This window comes from Panthera tigris, chromosome D4 (genome assembly GCF_018350195.1).
Source record: "Panthera tigris isolate Pti1 chromosome D4, P.tigris_Pti1_mat1.1, whole genome shotgun sequence".
Classification (NCBI taxonomy): domain Eukaryota; kingdom Metazoa; phylum Chordata; class Mammalia; order Carnivora; family Felidae; genus Panthera; species Panthera tigris.
Window position 1 is genome coordinate 86,661,474 of NC_056672.1, and position 21,196 is coordinate 86,682,669.

At 54.3% G+C, this 21,196-nt stretch overlaps 1 protein-coding gene across 1 annotated transcript in view; it reads left to right on the forward strand.

Moving 5' to 3' along the window:
- Positions 1-20,735, forward strand: part of LRRC8A (leucine rich repeat containing 8 VRAC subunit A) — a 30,213-nt gene extending 9,478 nt beyond the window's left edge. Inside the window, exons 3-4 of the mRNA XM_042963577.1 lie at positions 12,084-14,248; positions 19,803-20,735. Of these exons, the coding sequence (XP_042819511.1) occupies positions 12,092-14,248; positions 19,803-20,078 (2,433 nt within the window). The 5' untranslated portion in view covers positions 12,084-12,091 and the 3' untranslated portion in view covers positions 20,079-20,735. The remainder of the gene's footprint in view (positions 1-12,083; positions 14,249-19,802) is intronic.
- The last annotated feature ends 461 nt before the right edge of the window (positions 20,736-21,196 follow it).

Below are 21,196 nucleotides of genomic sequence, written 5' to 3' on the forward strand. Positions count from 1 at the left end.
CGAGCCCCGAGTCGGGCTCTGAGCTGATGGCTTGGAGCCTGGAGCCTGCTTCCGATTCTGTGTCTCCCTCTCTCTCTGACCCTCCCCCGTTCATGCTCTGTCTCTCTCTGTCTCAAAAATAAATAAATGTTAAAAAAAAAAATTTTTTTTAATTGCGGTAAGATACACAAGTAAAATTATCATCTTAACCATTTTTATTTAAAAAAAAATTTTTTTTAAATGTTTGTTTATTTTTGAGACAGAGAGAGACAGAGCATGAACGGGGGAGGGTCAGAGAGAGGGAGACACAGAATCCGAAACAGGCTCCAGGCTCTGAGCTGTCAGCACAGAGCCCAATGCAGGGCTCGAACTCACGGACCGTGAGGTCATGACCTGAGCTGAAGTCGGACACCCAACCGACCGAGCCACCCAGGCGCCCCTCATCTTAACCATTTTTAAACGCACAGTTCAGTGGCATTAATGCGTTCACACCATTCTGCGGCCCTCACCCCCCTTGAGCTCCAGAACTTTTTTTCATCTTGCAAACCTGAGACTCTGTGCTTGTTTTTTTGTTTGTTTGTTTTTAATATTTTTAACTTTATTTTTGAGAGAGAGAGACAGAGCACGAGCAGGGGAGGGGCAGAGAGAGGGAGACACAGAATCTGAAGCAGGCTCCAGGCTCTAAGCCATCAGCCCAGAGCCCAACGCGGGGCTCAAACCCACAAACGGTGAGATCATGACCTGAGGTGAAGTCAGATGCTTAACCGACTGAGCCACCCAGGCGCCCCGATTTTTTTTTTTAATACCTCTTGGATATCTTTTGGGTCACTGTATACAGATGTATGAGGTAGGTAGCATTATTCTCAGTTTAAAAGTTTATTAATTATTTATTTATTAAAAAAAATTTTTTTTTACATTTATTTATTTTTGAGAAAGAGACAGAGAGAGACCGAGTATGAGCAGGGGAGGGGCAGAGAGAGAGGGAAACACAGAATCCAAAGCAGGCTCCAGGCTCCAAGCTGTCAGCGCAGAGCCCGACACGGGGCTCGAACTCACAGACCGTGAGATCATGACCTGAGCCGAAGTTGGACACTTAACCGACTGAGCCACCCAGGCACCCCTATTCTTATTTTAAAACTGTAAAAACAGAGGCTTGAGCTAATAATTTTCCCAGGGTCATGGAATGATTTCAGAGGAGAGCTGCTTTTGAACCTGTGTCTTCCCAGATCCAAAGCTGTTGCTCTCTGTGCCCTCCGCGATCTGGCTGCCACCAAGGGGGAAGATAGGGACTCTCCAGGGGCAGGGATATTCCGGCCTTGCCACAGGAACCTTCCCACTTCTCCCCGCCTGCATCTGCTGTGATGTGGAAAGGGTCTGACTGCATCCTACCCGCTTCAGCAACTCGCTGGGCACAGGGCAGGACCAGGCAGGGGTGGTAACGTGTTCTCTAGGATCCTGAGAGACCACAGGTGAGGAGCAGGCCAGTTGGAAGGAGGATTTGAATTTGCTGCCCCAGCAGTAGGTCCAGAGCGGCCGCCTCCAGCCGAGCCTGGCAGGTGTGAGGACCAGAGAGAGGACCCGCCAGAGGGGGTAGAAACAGAGGATGATTTTGGAAAATTTTGTGTGAAATAATTTAAGCACACGGAAAAGTATAAAACCAGAACAAATGTCTTTGTATCCAGGACTCAGCTTTGTCGGTCCTTAATTTGTACAGTAATTGTGTTAGCTAGATTGTCTCTGTCTCAAATTATTTCAGACATAAGCAAAGCCTCTTCCCCAAGCCCTTTTGCTTCACCTCTCTGGATGAAATTATCTTGATTTGGGGGCTCTCCATGCATGTCTTTATAGCTTTACTACACATGGATATGTTACATTATAGAAAACCTTGCATAACACATAACATTATTCTGTAGCTTGTTTTTTGGCTCAGCATTGTTTCTGAGGTCCGTTCTTGTTAGTACATGTAGGTATAGATCATTAACTCATTGCTTTAGCATTCCGTTGTACGACGGTAATGATTTATCCTTTCTCCCGTTGATGGATGGGTTGCTGCTGATTTGGGGCTGTTAGGAGCAACTCTTTAGAGAGCATTCTTGTCCGTGACTTCTCTTGTGTGTAAAACAACTCCCTGAGATCTATAACTAGGAGAGAAGTCGCTGGATTGTAGGATATGTGCATTCTAACTCCTCGTCTAGGAATTCAGCATTTTTGCCAGTTGCAGGGGAATGAAGTGGCATCTGATTTGCATTCCCTGATTGGTAACGAGATTAGGAATTAATTTCATGCGTTAAATTCCATTTGCATTTTGTTCTTGTAAATTGTTCGTGTATTTTGCCAGTTTTTTTTTCCTTTTGGATTGTCTCTTTCTTGTGTTTGTAAGAGTTCTGCAGGGGCGCCTGGGTGGCTTGGTCGGTTAAGCGTCCGACTTCGGCTCAGGTCATGATCTCACGGTCTGTGAGTTCAAGCCCCGCGTCAGGCTCTGTGCTGACAGCTCAGAGCCTGAAGCCTGTTTCAGATTCTGTGTCTCCCTCTCTCTCTGCCCCTCCCCTGTTCATGCTCTGTCTCTCTCTGTCTCAAAAATAAATAAACAAAAAAAAAAAAAAAAAAAAAGAAAAGGAAAAAAAAAGAAGAGTTCTGTATTTGCCCTGGATAGTAATCCTTTGGTAGTTACACGCATTGTAAATATCTCTTCCAAATCTGTGCGTTCTTTTTACTTGTTTTTTATTATGTTCTTTGATATGCATGTATTTTATTTTATTTAATCTTTATTTATTTTTGAGAGAGAGAGAGAGAGAGAGACAGAGTGCGAGCGGGGTAGGAAAAGAGAGAGAGGGAGACACAGAATCCGAAGCAGGCTCCAGGCTCTGAGCTATCAGCACAGAGCCCAATGCAGAGCTCGAACTCACGAACCGTGAGGTCGTGACCTGAACCAATGTCGGACGTTTAACCGACTGAGCCACCCAGGCGCCCCTATTTTTTTTTTTAATTTTTTTTTAATGTTTATTTACTTTTGACAGAGAGAGACAACATGAGTGGGGGAGGGGCAGAGAGAGGGAGACAGAGAATCCGAAGCAGGCTCCAGGCTCCCAGCTGTCAGCACAGAGCCCGATGCGGGGCTCGAACCCACAGACTGCAAGACCATGACCTGAGCCGAAGTTGGACGCTCAACCGACTGAGCCACCCAGGCGCTCCCAGGCGCCCCTATTTGAACTTAATGTGATCACAATATCAATCTCTTCCTATAAGGATTTGTACTCTTTGTGGTAGGAAATCCTTTCTCATCCTAAGTTGATCTCTTAGATCTTTCTTCTTTTTTTTTAAAGTTTATTTATTTATTTTGGGGTGCCTGGGTGGTCTAGTCGGTTGAGCGTCTGACTTCAGCTCAGGTCACGATCTCACCATTCTGGAGTTCAAGCCCTGCGTCGGGCTCTGTGCTGACAGCTCAGAGCCTGGAGCCTGCTTCGGATTCTGTGTCTCCCCTCCTCTCTGCCCCTCCCATGCTCATGCTGTCTGTTTCTCAATAATAAATAAACGTAAAAAAATTTTAAAGTATATTTATTTTGAGAGAGAGAGAGCACAGGAGGGGCAGAGAGAGAGAGAGAGAGGGACAGAGAGAGAATCCCAAGCAGGCTTTGTGCTGTCAGTGCAGAGTCTGATGCACAGCTCCAACTCGCGAACCACCAGATCATGACCTGAGCTGAAACCAAGAGTTGGAGGCTTAACCAACTGGGCCACCCAGGTGCCCCTTTTTTTAAACACTTTCAACTTTTGGGGCACGTGAGTGGCTCAGTTTGTTGAGGGTCTGATTCTTGATTTCGGCTTGGGTCATTATCCCAGGGTTGTGGGATCGAGCCCTGCCCATGTTGGCCTCCTTGGAGCTTTTGTCTTAGGTCTTTGGTTCATTGGAATTTATTTTCATATTAAGGAAGTAGATGAGGCTATGCTTTTTTTCATGTGAGTACCTGAGAGCCAGCTCCATTCATGGACGCCCATTCTTTCCCTCGACCTGCAAAGCTAACACTCTTCATGTCTGTTTCCAGACATTTCAGGGTCTGTTTCTAGGCTCGCCCTTCTGTTCCTTTGATCCATCCATCTATCCCTACATCACAATACCACATTGGCTGAATTCCTATATCTTTGTGGTCAGTCTCCTCTCACCTTGTTCTTCCAAATTGTCTTAGCTATGCTTGATCCCTTGGAATTGTGATTTTATTTTATTTTATTTTATTTTATTTTATTTTATTTTATTTTATTTTATTTTATTATTTTTTACCCAAATTTTATTTTTATTGCTATTTTTTTTAAATTGAAGTGTTGATCTTTTATTTATTTATTTAAAAAAAATTTTTTTTTAAACGTTTATTTATTTTTGAGACAGAGAGAGACAGAGCATGAATGGGGGAGGGTCAGAGAGAGAGGGAGACACAGAATCCGAAACAGGCTCCAGGCTCTGAGCAATCAGCACAGAGCCCGACGCGGGGCTTGAACTCACGGACCGTGAGATCACGACCTGAGCCGAAGTCGGACGCTTAACCGACTGAGCCACCCAGGCGCCCCTATTTTTTTAAGTATATGAAATTTATTGTCAACTTGCTTTCCATACAACACCCAGTGCTCATCCCAAAAGATGCCCTTGGAATTGTGATTTTATTTTATTATTTTTTTTTAAATTTTTTTTTTACATTTATTTATTTTTGAGAAACAGAGTGAGACAAAGCATGAGCGGGGGAGGGGCAGAGAGAGAAGGAGACAGAATCCGAAGCAGGCTCCAGGCTCTGAGCAGGTGGTCAGCACGGAGCCTGACGCGGGGCTCGAACCCACGAATTGTGAGATCATGACCTGAGCCGAAGTCAGACGCTCAACCGACTGGGCCACCCAGGCGCCCCGGAATTGTGATTTTAAAAAAATCCTTTCGGGGCTCCTGGCTGGCTCGGTCAGAAGAGCATGTGACTCTTGATCTCGGGGTCATGAGTTCGAACCCCATGTTGAGTGTAGAGATTACTGAAAAAAATAAACTTAAAAAAAAAAAAACACAAAAAAACCCCAAACTTCATTACCTGACTAGCGTAATAGAAAATAGAGGTAAGTTTGGAGTGAAAAAAGATTATAAACAGCAGTCTGATGTCACTGCCAATATGGTTCAAATGTATGTGTTAAGTTTTATTTGTATACATAAAACTCATAACGGAAGAATTACTCCACCACAGTTTGATTACCTACTCTTTGCAGGTAGCATACTTCTGACGTTTTTCCTCTTATCAAGTCATTGGGTGTCTTGCTCTAACAAGTTTTCATTCTTTCATAGCGTTTTATCCTCTGATCATTTAATGAGTCTTTAACCAGTCACCCAGTAATGGGCATCTGGGTTGTTTCCAATTTTCCCAGGGCATAAATAACACTCTGATGAACATTCCTGTGACTGACTTTTGTCCTGCTCTTTCGCAGACAACTGCCATCCTTCCTCCTACGGCCTCCTTCCTGAGCTCCACCCAGATCAGCAGGTCTTGTCTCCACTGCTGTATTCTGGGCTCTGCACAAGGGCCCCCGGATGAGTCTGGGCTGGCCTCTGTCCTGCAGGACTCCTAGCCTCCCTGGCCCCCGGCCCCTGGGTGGCCTCTTGCCCACTGCCTCCGAAGCTTTACTTGGGTGCAGCCATTGGTCTCCCACTTCACTGGTGGATGTTAACCCCTGACTTCTAGGAGGGCACAGTCTGTAGCTCAGAGTGAGGCCTCCATTCTGGAAAAGAAGTAGTCAGCCCAGAGCTCAGAGGACAGCAAGGCACATTGCCTTTTTGTCTTTTCTCAGTTCCCTGAGTTCAACCCGTTCATCTTTGTCCTCTATTCAGGATCCTTTCCAAATTCTCCATCTCCTGGGGCAAAGACCTGACCTGATCTGACCCAATTCCCCACTGCCCTCCCCAAACTGCCCTCCCAGAACTTCAAAAGAACACCTGATCCCCACATGAGAACTGATTTTCTTTTTCTTCTTCTTTTTTTTAAGGCTCTGTTTCTTTTGAACTCTACTGTTTTATCAATCACAAAGATAATGCATGCTGGTAAAAAATTAGTTTCTTTTAATTCTGTTTCTTATTCCCTCTCGGAGAGGGAGCCCCTCCCCACGGTGCAGGGACTGTGGGTCAAGGGTTTATCAGAATGAGATTATATTTATTTATTTTTCTGGATCTTGCTTTTTTTCCAAAATGGTATTACATACACAGCTACTTCGTTCCATTGAAAAGGTCGCATCCTCGTTCCTGCCCACAGTGGTCCAGGCCCGCCCACCGTGGGCCAGGCCCCACCCACCGGTGTCTCTTTGCCTGGTATCTGCCAGCCCTCTGGGTGGTTTTCCTCCTTCCATTTCCTTCCTTTGTGCTCCTGTTCTGTGCACTTTTCAGCCACCCCTGACTGTCTGTTGAAGTCGGGGTTGCTCCGGGGGGCCAGGCCCATGTCTGGTTTAGCCGTATCCCACAGATGGGAGCGCACTGAGGCTCAGAGACATGAAGGCGCCTGCCCAGGGTCACTCCACCACTCAGGACAGAGCCCAGACTAGCCCGGCCATCCCTCCAGCTCTAAGCTCACAGCATGTAGCTTGGGGCTTGCTCTCCACCTGACCGATGGGCCATACACAGGCAGTTTGGGAAAACTCATTTCAGTGACTTCTGATAGTCCTGAGAGCTTGGCAGGGCATCTGTGTCCCCTACCCCACCCCCCATTTTATGGCTGGGGAAACCAACGTGCCACGAGGGAAAGGAGTCCTGGCTCCTGGACACACTGCTCCCTCCCTGCTGGCTGCAGGCAGGGGTGGCCAGGACAAGGGGGTGTTTGGTGGCATCGGCGGCTCTAGAGCCAAGCCTTGCTGGCTGACCTCAGGGTGGGCCACAGACAGTGTGAAAGGAGGTGCCCAAGGCAGGCACAGGCCTGGGATCACATGCCCCTCGGTCCCTTGACCACCTTTTACAAGATGTGGGCATATCCACGACAGAGTCTCTGCCCCCTTTGGGACAGGGAAACAGGCCATGGGGGAGACAAGCTATTCCAGACCCCTGCCCGGAGGCGATGCAAGCTGGGGAGGGGCTCAGTGCAGGGAGGGGATGAACACACTGCCTGCAGGAACCGGCCTGGGCGGAGTGCTTTCTGTAACAGGAAACGAGATCCCCACTTCCTTGAACCCGCTCCCTTTCCCTGTGGCGCCCTCCTGAGCACGGGGGTCTGCTTCCAGGTGGGATCTGCTCCACCCGGGTGGCCCCCTGGAGCTGCTGCAGGGCCGGGCTCCACTGTGGATCTGGCTCTGAAGGTGGCCTCTGTCACTTACAGCCAGGGTGAAGTTGGGCCAGTGGCTTCTCTCTCTGGGCCTCAGTTTCCCTATCTGTAAAATGGTTGTGGGGAATATCCTTCAGCCTTAAAAGGGAAAGGAATTCTGACCCGTGCTAAGACACGGATGAACTTTGAGGGCCCTGTATTAAATGGAATACGGCAGACACAAAGAGACGAATCTTGCTGCACGGCTCCGTTCACGAAGCACCTGGGATAGTCAGCTTTATAGAGACGGAAAGTAGCATGGCGGTTGCCAGGGGCTGGGGGAGGGGGCAGCGGGGAGTTGGTGTTGAATGGGGACAGAGCAGACCCATGGTGGTGGTGGTGGCTGTACGACAATGGCAGTGTATTTAATGCCACTGAATGACATACCTAAAAATGGTTAAAACAGTCAGTTCTATGTTATGTGTATATGACCACAGTGAAATTTGGAGAAAAAGAAATGGGTGTGGTGGGGGGGGGACGGTGCCTGACTGGCTCAGTCGGTAGAGCGTGGCTCTTGATCTCAGGGTCATGAGTTTAAGTCCCACGTTGGGTGTAGAGCTCACTTAAAAAAAAGAAAAAAAAAATGGGTGCTGGAACTATGTGCTCGTCCTGGACTTGGCCCTGAGTCTTTAGTTTGGGAACAGGAGCTGCCCCTGTGGATGTTCAGTGCTCTTGAGTCACTGACTCGTGGGGCGGGTCCCTGCACTGGAGATCCCTACCTGGGGCGGGGTGGGGTGTGAGGGGCTCTGTCTCCTTCCCAGGGGCCCTAGGAGTTGGGCGGAGCCTCCATTTCCTCCCTGTCAGGATGTGCAGCCCTGCCCACATCCACCTGAAACTCGCTGCTGCCCTCCCTCCCCGCCATGCCTGGGCCCTGCCCTTCCCTGCGTCCCACTCCTGTCCCGTCCTCTCGGGCTCTCTCTTGAGACCCGCTGATTTTATTGAGCACCTACTATGCGCCAAAGACTCCTGCCCTGAAGGAGCAAGACGAGGAGGTGCCTGAACCTCCTGCCTGCCCGCCCCACTCTGTGCTAAGCACTGTAAAAGCATGAAATTCTGTGGACGCTTTCCAGCAGCCCTGTGAGGTGTCTGTGCAGAACCTGAGGCCCAAAGCCAGCAAGGACCTTGCCCAAGGTCCTGCAGCGAGATCGAGGCTGGCAGATCTCAGCTCAGCCTTCTTGGCCACTGGCTTGCCCCCCCTCAGCCTCAGCAAGAGCTGCTTGGGAGCGGGCTGCCCCTACCACCTAGCTGTTGGTTGTCGGGGGCCCCTGGGTCGGGCGCCCCTCCTTCGCATCCCTGGGGACTAAAGCCTGGGGTTTGGTGCCTGCACCTCCTTTCCAGATTTCTTCCAAAACCCCAGCAGAGAGGGGCAGTGCCTTGTCCAGAGTTCCACAGTGAGCTGGTGGCAGAGGTGAGGCAGAAATAGGGTGCAGCTAGAGGGTCACCCCCACGGGGCCCGGCCTGCACCGAACTCCCAGCCAGGGCCCCTGGCTCTGCACCCTGAGACTCCACGAGGCTCTTCTCAGCAGGGAGGCGGCATCTGTGTCTCCCACCACTGCCCACGAGCTCCCACTGGACACAGAGGCCCCTGAGGCGTGGACACACCTTGGGCACTTTCATCGTCCCCAGAAGGCTGAGCCAAGGGCTGGATGGCAGCGAGTTCAGGATGTGCTTGAGACCAGGTGTTTGGGGTCAGGGGCAAGCTAAGAGCCAGACATACCGGTCTGGAATGGCCTGGGCTGTTTCCTCCCTCTGCCGGCCTCCAGTTCCCTCACCTGTAAACGGAGCTGTGCACTGTTCCCACCTCAGAAGTCAGGAAGCCACATGTGCAAAGCCCTAGGACGGCAGGGCCCAGAGGCCACTCCTCACCGTGAGACCGGGTGTCCCCACTAGGCTGGCACACCCACCTCCCTCCAAAACTGTGAGTTTGCAACCACATCCTGCCTGGTCATAAACTGCACCGCCCCCAGCGTCTGGCGTCCTGCCGTGGCCGGGCCGGCTGGTGCACGCCCTCGGGCGCTCGGTCTCGGCCCCTCCTCCCTTCCCGTCCCCAGCCTTTGGGTGCCTGCCTGGATGTGGGCTTGGGGAACTGGCGAGGGAGGGACGAGTATCCGGGTCTCTTTCAGCTGGAGGCTGGCTGTGTGATTCCGCGAGCCCTCCCCGGGGTGCCCCCTCCCCAGGAGTGTGGGCGGTTTAAGGAGCCAGCCAGTCATTAGAGGCCCAGGCCTTCTCGCCAGGAGGGCTGACCCCTGGGCTGGAGCTGGTGGCCCAGGGAGGGTGGTGGTGTCTACTGGCCCCGTGGTGACCTGAGTTCTGGGAACCCCAGGGGGGCAGGGAAGCTGGACTCCCGGGTGTGGCCTCTTGGCATGGTCACGCTGACAGCAAGCCCGTGCAGCAGTGACGACCCAAGTGGGGAGGCGGAGGGACAGGCCTGGGTTCAGTCCCAGTTCTGCCCTGAGTCGTAGAGTGTCCGTGGCAGGTGACTTCACTTCCCTGAGCTCAGTTCCCCCGTCTGTGGAACGAGGCCAAAGACAGGCCTGCGCGTGGGCATCGAAGGGATTCCGTGGTGTGGGCTAGCCCGGTGCCTGGCACACGTCCATCTGAGTGCCCCGATTCCCTCTCAGAGTCCTGGGTTGCTTTCTTCCTGTCCTTCCCACCCATCCCGGTGCGCCCTGGAAAGACAGGATGGAACACATTTGGCGTTTGCAGGGAGGCCCGTTTTATGAATGTTTCATTACCGTGGTCATCATTAACATTACCAACAGTTAGAATGAGGGGGGCAGTCCCGTAGTCCGGGCACCCTGGTTCCTCTCCCAAGAGAAACAGACCAGTCTGTCAAAATACAAGTACTTAAACCTTGGTTTAAAGTCTAGATTCTAGGGGCACCTGGGTGGCTCAGTCAGTTGAATGCCAGACTTCGGCTCAGGTCATGATCTCATGGCGCATGAGATCGAGCCCCGTGTTGGGCTCCTTGCTGACAGTGTGGAGTCTGCTTGGGGTTCTCTCTTCCTTTCCCTTTCTTTCTGCCTCTCTCTCTCTTTCAAAATAAGTAAACTTAAAAAAAAAAAAATCTAGTTGGGGCTCCTGGGTGGCTCAGTCGGTTAAGCGTCCCACTTCGGCTCAGGTCACGATCTCACAGTTCGGGAGTTCGAGCCCCACGTCGGGCTCTGTGCTGACAGCTCGGAGCCTGGAGCCTGTTTCAGATTCTGTGTCTCCCTCTCTCTCTCTGACCCTCCCCCATTCATGCTCTGTCTCTCTCTGTCTCAAAAAAAAAAAAATTTTTTTTTTTTTTAAATCTAGATTCTACATTGGAAAATAGGGAGTAAAATAAAATTCACAATTTTATTTTAAAAAATATGCACAGAAAGGACGGGAAGGTTATTACGCATTGAAAAGTTAACAGTAGGCAGCCCTGGCGGTGTTCTTACAAGGGATTTCTTTTTTTGTGTTTATGCTTTTTTATATTTCCCCAAGCGTTCTCTGGTGAACATAGAGTACTTTTTAAAATTTCGTTACAGTCTTGCAGACCAGTAGTTGTAAGGGCAGTGTATCTTGGCAGGGTGATTGCAGACAGCCCAAGCACAGGATTCCTTTCGCACCTTCATTTCGTTGCACTCCTCCTGGATGTCACTGGCTGGATTTCCTGAATGTGGCTTCTTACGCAGTATTCCCCAAACTTGGCCGATCGTTAGTGTCACCAAAGTCAAGTGTAAGCTCTACCTGAGACCTGCCGAATTGAACTCTCCAGGGAGATAATATGCTGCTATTTTTAATTTCCTTATACACACACATGTAGATGCACACAGCCAGAGATAATAATAATAATAATAATAATAATAATAATAATAATAATAATTGTGATATCATCCAGCATGCGGCGGCGATCTTGTTTTCTTGTCTTTTCTCTGCTTGGCCGCACCCCCTACTCTGTGTGTGTGTGTGTGTGTGTGTGTGTGTGTGTGTGTGTGTGTGTGTGTGTAAAAGAAAGACTCCCTTCAGGATCCAGTAGGGACATAATTACATGCATCCTCATAGAATTTTTTTGAATTTCCCTATTTGTCTTACAAAAGTGAGTTCATGGGCACCTGGGTGGCATAGTCGGTGAAGCGTCCGACCCTTGGTTTCAGCTCAGGTCATGGTCTTACTGAGTTCGAGCCCTTCACTGGGCTCTGTGCTGACAATGCAGAGCCTGCTTGGGATTCTCTCTCTTCTCTCTCTCTCTCTCTCTCTCTCTCTCTGTCTCTCCCTCTCTCTCCGGCCCTCCCCTGCTCACGCTGTCTCTGTCTCTCTCAAAAATAAATAAATAAACTTAAAAGAAAAAAGTGAGTTCACATCAAGCCCCCTTTTCTACATTGGGATTTCTCACACTTGGAGGAAACCTCTTCGGGTCACTGGGGCAGCAGCATGGGGCAGCCCTGGTTCCAAGTGAACTGGGAGTTTTCAGCAAGCCCCTCTGGTCAGTCTGATCGTTAATAGGATGCAGCCCGGGGACAGGAATTCCCAAATGGTCCTGCTGAAATGCAGGGCGAGGCCACCTTAGCCATCTGTCGGCGTGGGTCCCGACCTCAGCTCTTGGTCTTCACGTCTGCTAAGTCCAGAGGCCACCTGCCTTCCCCTGTGCTGGTGTCCCGGCCGCCCGGTGGCCACATAGTTCTGGACAGAGGCTGATTGGGGGGCCACCCTGTGCGTGGCAAGGCTGTGACTCCCAGCCCGACTCAAGGTGGAATGTTGGACGATGGGTGCGCCGTCTCCCGGGTCCCAGACAGCCAGGCCGCCCTGTGGTAACCCCCTCCTGTGGGTCCCTTTCAGGTTGCACCATGATTCCAGTGACAGAGCTCCGCTACTTTGCGGACACGCAGCCAGCCTACCGGATCCTGAAGCCATGGTGGGACGTGTTCACCGACTACATCTCCATTGTCATGCTGATGATCGCGGTCTTTGGGGGCACACTGCAGGTCACCCAGGACAAGATGATCTGCCTGCCTTGTAAGTGGGTCACCAAGGACTCCTGCAACGACTCATTCCGGGGCTGGGCAGCCCCTGGCCCAGAGCCCACCTACCCGAACTCCACGGTCCTGCCGACCCCCGGCGCAGGCCCCACGGGCATCAAGTACGACCTGGACCGGCACCAGTACAACTACGTGGATGCCGTGTGCTACGAGAACCGCCTGCACTGGTTCGCCAAGTACTTCCCCTACCTGGTGCTCCTGCACACGCTCATCTTCCTGGCCTGCAGCAACTTCTGGTTCAAGTTTCCGCGCACGAGCTCGAAGCTGGAGCACTTCGTGTCTATCCTGCTCAAGTGCTTCGACTCGCCTTGGACCACACGCGCCCTGTCCGAGACGGTGGTGGAAGAGAGCGACCCCAAGCCGGCCTTCAGCAAGATGAACGGCTCCATGGACAAGAAGTCGTCGACGGTCAGCGAAGACGTGGAGGCCACCGTGCCCATGCTGCAGCGGACCAAGTCCCGGATCGAGCAGGGCATCGTGGACCGCTCGGAGACGGGCGTGCTGGACAAGAAGGAGGGCGAGCAGGCCAAGGCGCTGTTCGAGAAGGTGAAGAAGTTCCGCACCCACGTGGAGGAGGGGGACATCGTGTACCGCCTCTACATGCGGCAGACCATCATCAAGGTGGTCAAGTTCATCCTCATCATCTGCTACACCGTCTACTACGTGCACAACATCAAGTTCGACGTGGACTGCACCGTGGACATCGAGAGCCTGACGGGCTACCGCACCTACCGCTGTGCCCACCCGCTGGCCACGCTCTTCAAGATCCTGGCGTCCTTCTACATCAGCCTGGTCATCTTCTACGGCCTCATCTGCATGTACACGCTGTGGTGGATGCTGCGGCGCTCCCTCAAGAAGTACTCGTTCGAGTCCATCCGCGAGGAGAGCAGCTACAGCGACATCCCCGACGTCAAGAACGACTTCGCCTTCATGCTCCACCTCATCGACCAGTACGACCCGCTCTACTCGAAGCGCTTCGCCGTCTTCCTGTCGGAGGTGAGCGAGAACAAGCTGCGGCAGCTGAACCTCAACAACGAGTGGACGCTGGACAAGCTGCGGCAGCGGCTCACCAAGAACGCGCAGGACAAGCTGGAGCTGCACCTGTTCATGCTCAGCGGCATCCCCGACACCGTGTTCGACCTGGTGGAGCTGGAGGTGCTGAAGCTGGAGCTGATCCCGGACGTGACCATCCCGCCCAGCATCGCCCAGCTCACGGGCCTCAAGGAGCTGTGGCTGTACCACACGGCGGCCAAGATCGAGGCGCCCGCCCTGGCCTTCCTGCGCGAGAACCTGCGGGCCCTGCACATCAAGTTCACGGACATCAAGGAGATCCCGCTGTGGATCTACAGCCTGAAGACCCTGGAGGAGCTGCACCTGACGGGCAACCTGAGCGCGGAGAACAACCGCTACATCGTCATCGACGGGCTGCGCGAGCTCAAGCGTCTCAAGGTGCTGCGGCTCAAGAGCAACCTGACCAAGCTGCCCCAGGTGGTCACCGACGTGGGCGTGCACCTGCAGAAGCTGTCCATCAACAACGAGGGCACCAAGCTCATCGTCCTCAACAGCCTCAAGAAGATGGTGAACCTGACCGAGCTGGAGCTGATCCGCTGCGACCTGGAGCGGATCCCGCACTCCATCTTCAGCCTCCACAACCTGCAGGAGATCGACCTCAAGGACAACAACCTCAAGACCATCGAGGAGATCATCAGCTTCCAGCACCTGCACCGCCTCACCTGCCTTAAGCTGTGGTACAACCACATCGCCTACATCCCCATCCAGATCGGCAACCTCACCAACCTCGAGCGCCTCTATCTGAACCGCAACAAGATCGAGAAGATCCCCACCCAGCTCTTCTACTGCCGCAAGCTGCGCTACCTGGACCTCAGCCACAACAACCTGACCTTCCTCCCCGCCGATATCGGCCTCCTGCAGAACCTCCAGAACTTGGCGGTCACGGCCAACCGGGTGAGTGGCTTGGCCGTGGCTCCGCGGGGGGCCCGGCGGAGGCCTTTGGCGGAGGAGGGGGAGGTGTTCGGGAGGCTCGGTGTCTCGGGGTGGTCGGGATGGCCTGAGGCTCCTGGGTTGGCGGTCCTCCCCCGCCCCCGTGGTTCCCAGAAGCACCCGGGAGGAGCTTGTTGGGAATACAGATTCCCGGGCCCCGGGCCAGTCCTGCCGACCTGGGCTTGGGAGCCTGTCTTTGCCATAGGATGCTGCAGAGTCCTTCTGTCGGGAGGGCTGGTGTGGTAAGGGGGGTGTGGGGGGGGGGGTCTGTCCCTGAAGGGACCCGGGGCACGTTCCTTATAGGCAGGGGTGTGCTGGGGCAGGAGGTCCGAGGGCTGGGTTGTGGGAGGCAGGACCCGGCCTGGAGCTGGCTCTAGATCGCATTTGGAGTCGAGGGGCCAATCTGGATCCACTGGAGACAGAAACCGTGGGTGGCTGGTGCTCACCGAGGCGAAACCGGGTGGTTTCTGCAACTCTTTGCACTGCTCACACCCTTCCCCCTCTGTGTTTTGGGGTGGTAGAGGGCACAGTCGGGCTTGTCGCCACCTGCCTTTTTGGAGAGGAAGTTGTACAAACCATTTCAGGCCAGCAGTGTGGGAGGCGATGCCCTGGAGGGCTACAAATCGTTGGTAGCCCTGCGTGCTAGCCCCTCGCCTGCCCAGGGAAGCCCCCCACCCAAGGGCCCCTTCTCAGAGGCAGGCGGGTGGAGTTGAGGGCAGGGTGCTCCTGTGGCCCTGTGGTCAGGTCTCTGTAGTGCAGGCAAAGCCACAGCCTCTGGAAGGACCTCCCCCTGCCCGCCCCTCCTGCGCACCTGCAGGAGGGGTGACACATTCCTGGTCTCCGCTTTCAGGGTGGAGACTGGCAGTGAGGCAGGTGGCGGTGGGGGCCCCAGGCCAGGAGTGCAGACTCTGGAGACCTGGTTCGGACACCATCCCTGCGCCGCCCTGCGGCCAGGGGCACAAAGCCGCCCACCCTTTGCAGGGCACGAAGCTCCCGGCAGGAGCTCTCTCATTTCAGGCAGTCCCTGAAATGCCCCTGCCCCAGGAAAGGACACACCTTCTCCAGTGTCACTCAGATTGAAGGGTCTGGGTCCCCCTCTCCTCCGCCCTAAGCCTCTCTCAGTACAAACCAACCTGACGCTTCCATAGATCAGGGGTGGTGACAAGTCCTGTCTTCCTCCCCCAAATCATGACTGAGCGTACAAGGGCGAAGGTCATGTCCCAGGTTGCCTCCCTGGAGAATCTGCCCCCATGGCCTGGGACAGGCCACTGATCAGGAAAATTGGACCTCTGGGGAGAAGCCACATTTGGGCAGCACCAGACAGACCCCAACACTTCCTTTAATACGTGGAGGGGGACCAAGCGGCTCCCCCAGAGCACAGTGTGGGGCCAGATTGCCCCTGGAATTGGGTCCACTAAGGCATCTCACAACCCTTTGTCTGGGGGGTGGCGTGGGGCAGCTTGCTGGGCCCTCCTTCCTGATGGAGGGTGCAGCAGACGTCCAGCCTGGCTCGAAGTTCCATCCGCTAACCCCCGCTGCTCACCCCTAACAGGCCTATTAGGTCGTGCCTGTTGGCTGAGGTCACCCCTCAGGAAAGGAGCTGGCGACAGGCAGACAGGCACGCTGTTGCTGTCCCGAGGAAGGAGACCCTCTGCAGCCCTATTTAGCACACTGTTTAATCACATCCTGTCTCCGCCCCTGGAATGCCAGAGGCCTCTGTAAAAAAATTCACTTGGGCAGGATCCTTGTCAGGCCCATCCTTTCAAGCTGGAGCCCCTCTCCTCCTCCTTTGTGAGCATCCCCCACCCCTGGGGCTGCAGGTGGACAGGGAGGGGTGGGTGTGACCTGGCTCAGGCCCTTAGCTGCTCTTTTCCCGGGTTTAAACTCGTGTGAATAGACACGGAAAACTGGTGTTCATCTGTCCACAAATCCATTTATTCATTCTTTCATTGATTTGGTAAATGCTTTTCAAGCACTCCTAGCGTGGGACAAGGTGCTGGGGACACAGGGACGAACAAGGCCCACTGGCTGCCCATCTGGAGGCTCCTGGGCATACACGGGAGCGGCCTCAACCCAGATTTAGGTCAGGAGGGCCTCATGGAGGAAGGGACATCTCACCTGGCCCTGAGGACGAGGAGGAGTCCGCCAGATGAAGAGGAAAGGGGAGAGTCCAGTAGGTTCTGTCCATGGGGGAGGAGCAGCCTGAGGCCAGGATTGGTAGGAGAGTCCTGTTCTTCTTCCTTGTCTCCATCAGATCGTCCCTGTGCCCCTTGTCTGGTGACGTGGGTCTTGGCACACAGGAAATGTTTACCAGATACTGGTTGATTGAGTGCATGAAGGAACGACCTAACTTACAACTGGGAGAGACTGATCTTGCTGCAGTGTGAGGCTGTGGGTCTGAGGGACAAGATGAGCGAGGTCAAGAGCTGGCAGAAAACCCAGGTGCAGCCACCGGCGGGGGACGGGGGGTGACAGAGGCTGCTGCGGGTGGAGAGACATCGGCGGCAGAATCCGCAGGATGGGGCTGGATCGGATGCGGGACAAGGGGAGAGCTCCCAGTGACTCTGGGTTTCTCACTTGGCTGCCTGGGAAGATGGGCCATTGAAACGGGATGTAGAGGGAGTCACTGGTTTTCAGAGAGGAGAGCGTATGTCCCGTGTTGAGGGTCTGGCGCCCCTGGGACATCCAAGGGATGTTCATGTTGAGTCAGCCTGAAGCCCAGGGAATCCGCCCTGTGCCCACCCAGGCTCCTGCGTGAAGACGGGTCCTTGTCGAGATCACTGGGGAGAAGATGGAGGGAGAGAGGAGTCTGGCTCAAGCCTTTGGGGTGGAAGCGAAAGAGACCAGGCAGGAGAGTGTGGGCTTACGGCACGCGGGACGGTGGGGTGAAAGAATGGGTTCAGGTCCAACGGATTAGGAGGGACTGTTGGTGACTCTGGCCGGATAGTTTCAGGGGTGGACAGGGGCAGAAGCTGGATCACAGTGAAGCAAGAGACAGTGTTTGTCCAGATGGTTTTCTGGGAGGGGTGGAGGGCCATGGAGCAACCCCAGAGGCTTCTGGGAGGGGCTTTTTTTCAAAGACTGGCGGGACTTGAGGGCCCCTCAGTGCTGATAGTGGAGCCACTGAGGTCCCTGGGCCATAGGAGAGGGCAGGATCGGGGTGATGGGAAAGGACCTCGACCCTTCAGCAGCTGAGTGACACCTCGGGAAGAAGGACAGGCCCAAAGGACAGGGGTGGCTGTGGCGGGGCGCCAAGCCACTGGAGGGACCTTCCCTTTTTTCTGTGGGACGTGGAGAGAGCTCACTGGATGGGGCAGGGGTGCTCCGGGGACGCGGTGTTTTAGGGAGGCAGTTCTGCACGTGAACCCCAGCTGTGCCACTCACTGGGCCAGGCCTCTCACGCTTCCCTGACCGTTGAGTCGTCAGAAGAGGCCACTGTGGTGGAGAGCGGGCTCTCTGGGGGGCTCAGGCCCCCCCCCAGTCCTGCCATAGCCCGCTTCCCATCATCCCTCTGACCGTCATGTCCCTCAGCGTCAGTCCTGCTCACCTGGAAGCCACCTTGGCCCCATCCCTTACCGCTGGGCACAACGGGGGCTGGTTTGGGAGGCCTGGGGCAGGAGTCTCTTTTAAAACATCCTCAGACACAGAACACTGAAGGCGACATGCGTTTCCAGTCCTACCCTTTCATTATACAGAGGGGGAAACTGACGCACAGGGAGGGAAAGGGACTTGCCCAGGGCTACACTGGCAGGGAGCGCCGTATTTGGCACAATGGGAGCACAGCACAGGCTCCAATCAGAGGAAGCCAGGCTTACTCACATCCTCTCTCGACCTTTCTGGCTGTGTAGTCTCGGACACGTTGCATTTCGCCTCTCCAGGCCTCAGCAGGACAATGGGGATGGGGACAGAGCAGCCTCAGAGAGGTTACTGAACAGTCTTTCCGTCGTCCTCACGCAGGATCGAGTGGGGTGCCTCCTGCCCCTCGTACCTGAAGGAGGTTGTTTTGGCAAAAACAGGTTCAGTAAGAACCGTGTTTATAGCTGATTCCTCACAGAAGGGCAGGGAGGAAGGTGGCATTTGTGCGGCCTTTCCTATGCACCTAGAGACACAGCAGGTCCCCATGTGGGCTCCACCGTTTGTTCCTTGCTCCACCGATGGTGTGGACGGATAGCAGAGGGTCATGGGTTTGAGCCCCACATCAGGCTCCCCGCTGTCAATGTGGAGCCTGATTTGGATCCTCTGTCCTCCGCCCTCTGCCGCTCCCCTGCTTGGGCCCTCGCTCGCTCTCTCTCTCTCTCTCTCTCTCTCTCTCAAAAACAAATAAACATTAAAAAAAAAAAAGTATCAGTGCTCTGATCGAGCCTGGTGTGTAGAAAGTTGCATGTGGGCATTGCCCATTATTCAGATTTTGCAAAATAGGAGGGGAATGGCCAATACTGGGCTCCCGGCACTCATGGTCAGGGTGTGACTTGAGGAGGGGACTGAGGCCCAGGACAGGGAAGTGACACAGCTGGGGTCCCCACCCGTACTGGCACACTGTCTCCAGTTCTCAGCAACAGTTCAGGGCGTACAATTTTCTCGGCATGCTTCTCCCTTTCCTAAATGGTCCTTTTTTTTTTTTTTTTAAACGTTTCTTTATTATTTTTTTTATTTTTTATTTAAAAAAATTTTTTTTTAACGTTTATTTATTTTTGAGACAAAGAGAGACAGAGCATGAACAGGGGAGGGGCAGAGAGAGAGGGAGACACAGAATCTGAAACAGGCTCCAGGCTCCGAGCTGTCAGCACAGAGCCCGACGCGGGGCTCGAACTCACGGACCGTGAGATCATGACCTGAGCCGAAGTCGGATGCTCAACCGACCAAGCCACCCAGGCGCCCCAACGTTTCTTTATTTTTGAGAGGGAGATAGACAGCTGAGCGGGGGAGGGGCAGAGAGACACAGAGAGGGAGACACAGAATCCGAGGCAGGCTCCAGGCTCCGAGCTGTCAGCACAGAGCCCGACGCGGGGCTCGAACCCACAAACGGTGAGATCATGACCTGAGCTGAAGTCGGACGCTTAACCGACTGAGTCACCCAGGCGCCCCTCATAAATTGTTCTTAAATCAGGCGAGACCCACAGGTGAGGCCTGGACGGTGGAGGGAGTGGGGAGCGGTTAGTGGAGTAGCTGGCCTGGCCGCTGTGATGTGCGGGGGGACCAGGTGCTGGGAGACAGCGGGGACCCAGGTGGCCCCCATCCTGCCCTCCCAGAGCCCACGGTCCAGGAGTGACCGGTGGCCGAGCAGCTTCCCCACGGAGGGATCGGTGCTCCTGGGGGCCGTGGGGGCCATAGGTTCCCCGGGAGGCCGGGGAAGGCTTCCCAGAAGAGGTGAGTACGGAATGATTCTTCAAGTACGGGTGGGAGTCAGCTGGGCTTCGGGCCGGACGGTACTGGTGCCGGGGGAGCGGGGAGAAGCCTCGGCCAAGGCCCCGGGTCTGTGCTGTGCCCCTCACTCGGGCCCTCTGCTCCTCCCCTGCAGATCGAGGCACTGCCCCCGGAACTCTTCCAGTGCCGGAAGCTGCGGGCGCTGCACCTGGGCAACAACGTTCTGCAGTCACTGCCCTCCAGGGTGGGCGAGCTGACCAACCTGACCCAGATCGAGCTGCGGGGCAACCGGCTGGAGTGTCTGCCCGTGGAGCTGGGCGAGTGCCCGCTGCTCAAGCGCAGCGGCCTGGTGGTGGAGGAGGACCTGTTCAACACGTTGCCGCCCGAGGTGAAGGAGCGGCTGTGGAGGGCTGACAAGGAGCAGGCCTGAGCGCTGGCGGACGGCTGAGCACGGGGCCGCCGAGGAGCCCTGGGACCCAGGGACCCAGGCACCCAGGGACAACCAGCCAGGTCTCAGCCAGGCCAGGAGCCCGGGGCTGGACGTCGGCTGGGCTGCAGCGACAGGACAGTACCTGAGGGGCTGGCCCCTTTTCTCCTTCGAGACTCATGCCCCCCAGGGCGGGCGCCTTGTCGGGGAGATCAGAGACCTAAGTCGTAGAGTGCAGTATTTGGACAATCAGGGCCTCTTCCCTGGAGGCCATCTCTGCCGCCAGAGGCCCAGGGACACCTACTTAGCTCTTGGTATTTATTTTTCGCCACTTCCCACCCCTCCCTCCGGATAACTTCTACATTCCCAAGAAAGTCCAGCTCAGATGGGGGAGGTGTTGAAGGAAGGGTGGGCCGTGTCCCTTTTTCTTTTTTTTGGTGATGCCACCGGCGGTACCCACCCAGACTTGAGCAGAGTGGTCCAGGGAGAACCAGCCGTGGATAGTCGCCGCCCCCCCCACCACCTTGGTGCGGGGGCCGGGCTCTGGCGGTATGGCCCAGGGGGACGGTAGGCCGCCGGGTAGAAAGGCCAGGCCTGGGGCTTGCCTCATCAGTTTTAGATTTTTTTTTTTTTTTAAGTAAAAAAAAAAAGAAAAAGAAAAAGAAATTTTTTTTTAAAGCTTTGAAAATTGATGGTTTGGGTATTAAAAAGAAAAAAACTAAAAAAAAAAAAAAAAAAAAAGACAGTGAAGGCCAGTGAGTTGGGGTCTCAGGGCGGAATGGCAGCTTCAGAGCAGAGCAGCAAGACCCTGAATTGTATTTCCTCCCCCCCGGGTGCAGGCTGCCGAATGTCTTCCGAGTCTGGTGTGACCTCGGTCCAGGAGTTCTGTTTGTTCCTCTCCTCTCCCAGGACGGGGAATTTTGTTTTGTTTTGTTTTGTTTTTTGGTGTCTTGTTTTCTTTCTCCTCCATGTGTCTTGGCAGGCACTCATTTCTGTGGCTGTTGGCCAGAGGGAATGTTCTAGAGCTGCCAAGAAAGGAGGAGACTCGGGTTGGCTAATCCCCGGATGAACGGTGCTCCATCGTCCCGTCCCTCGTCTCAGTGTTAAAGAGCCAGGAGGAG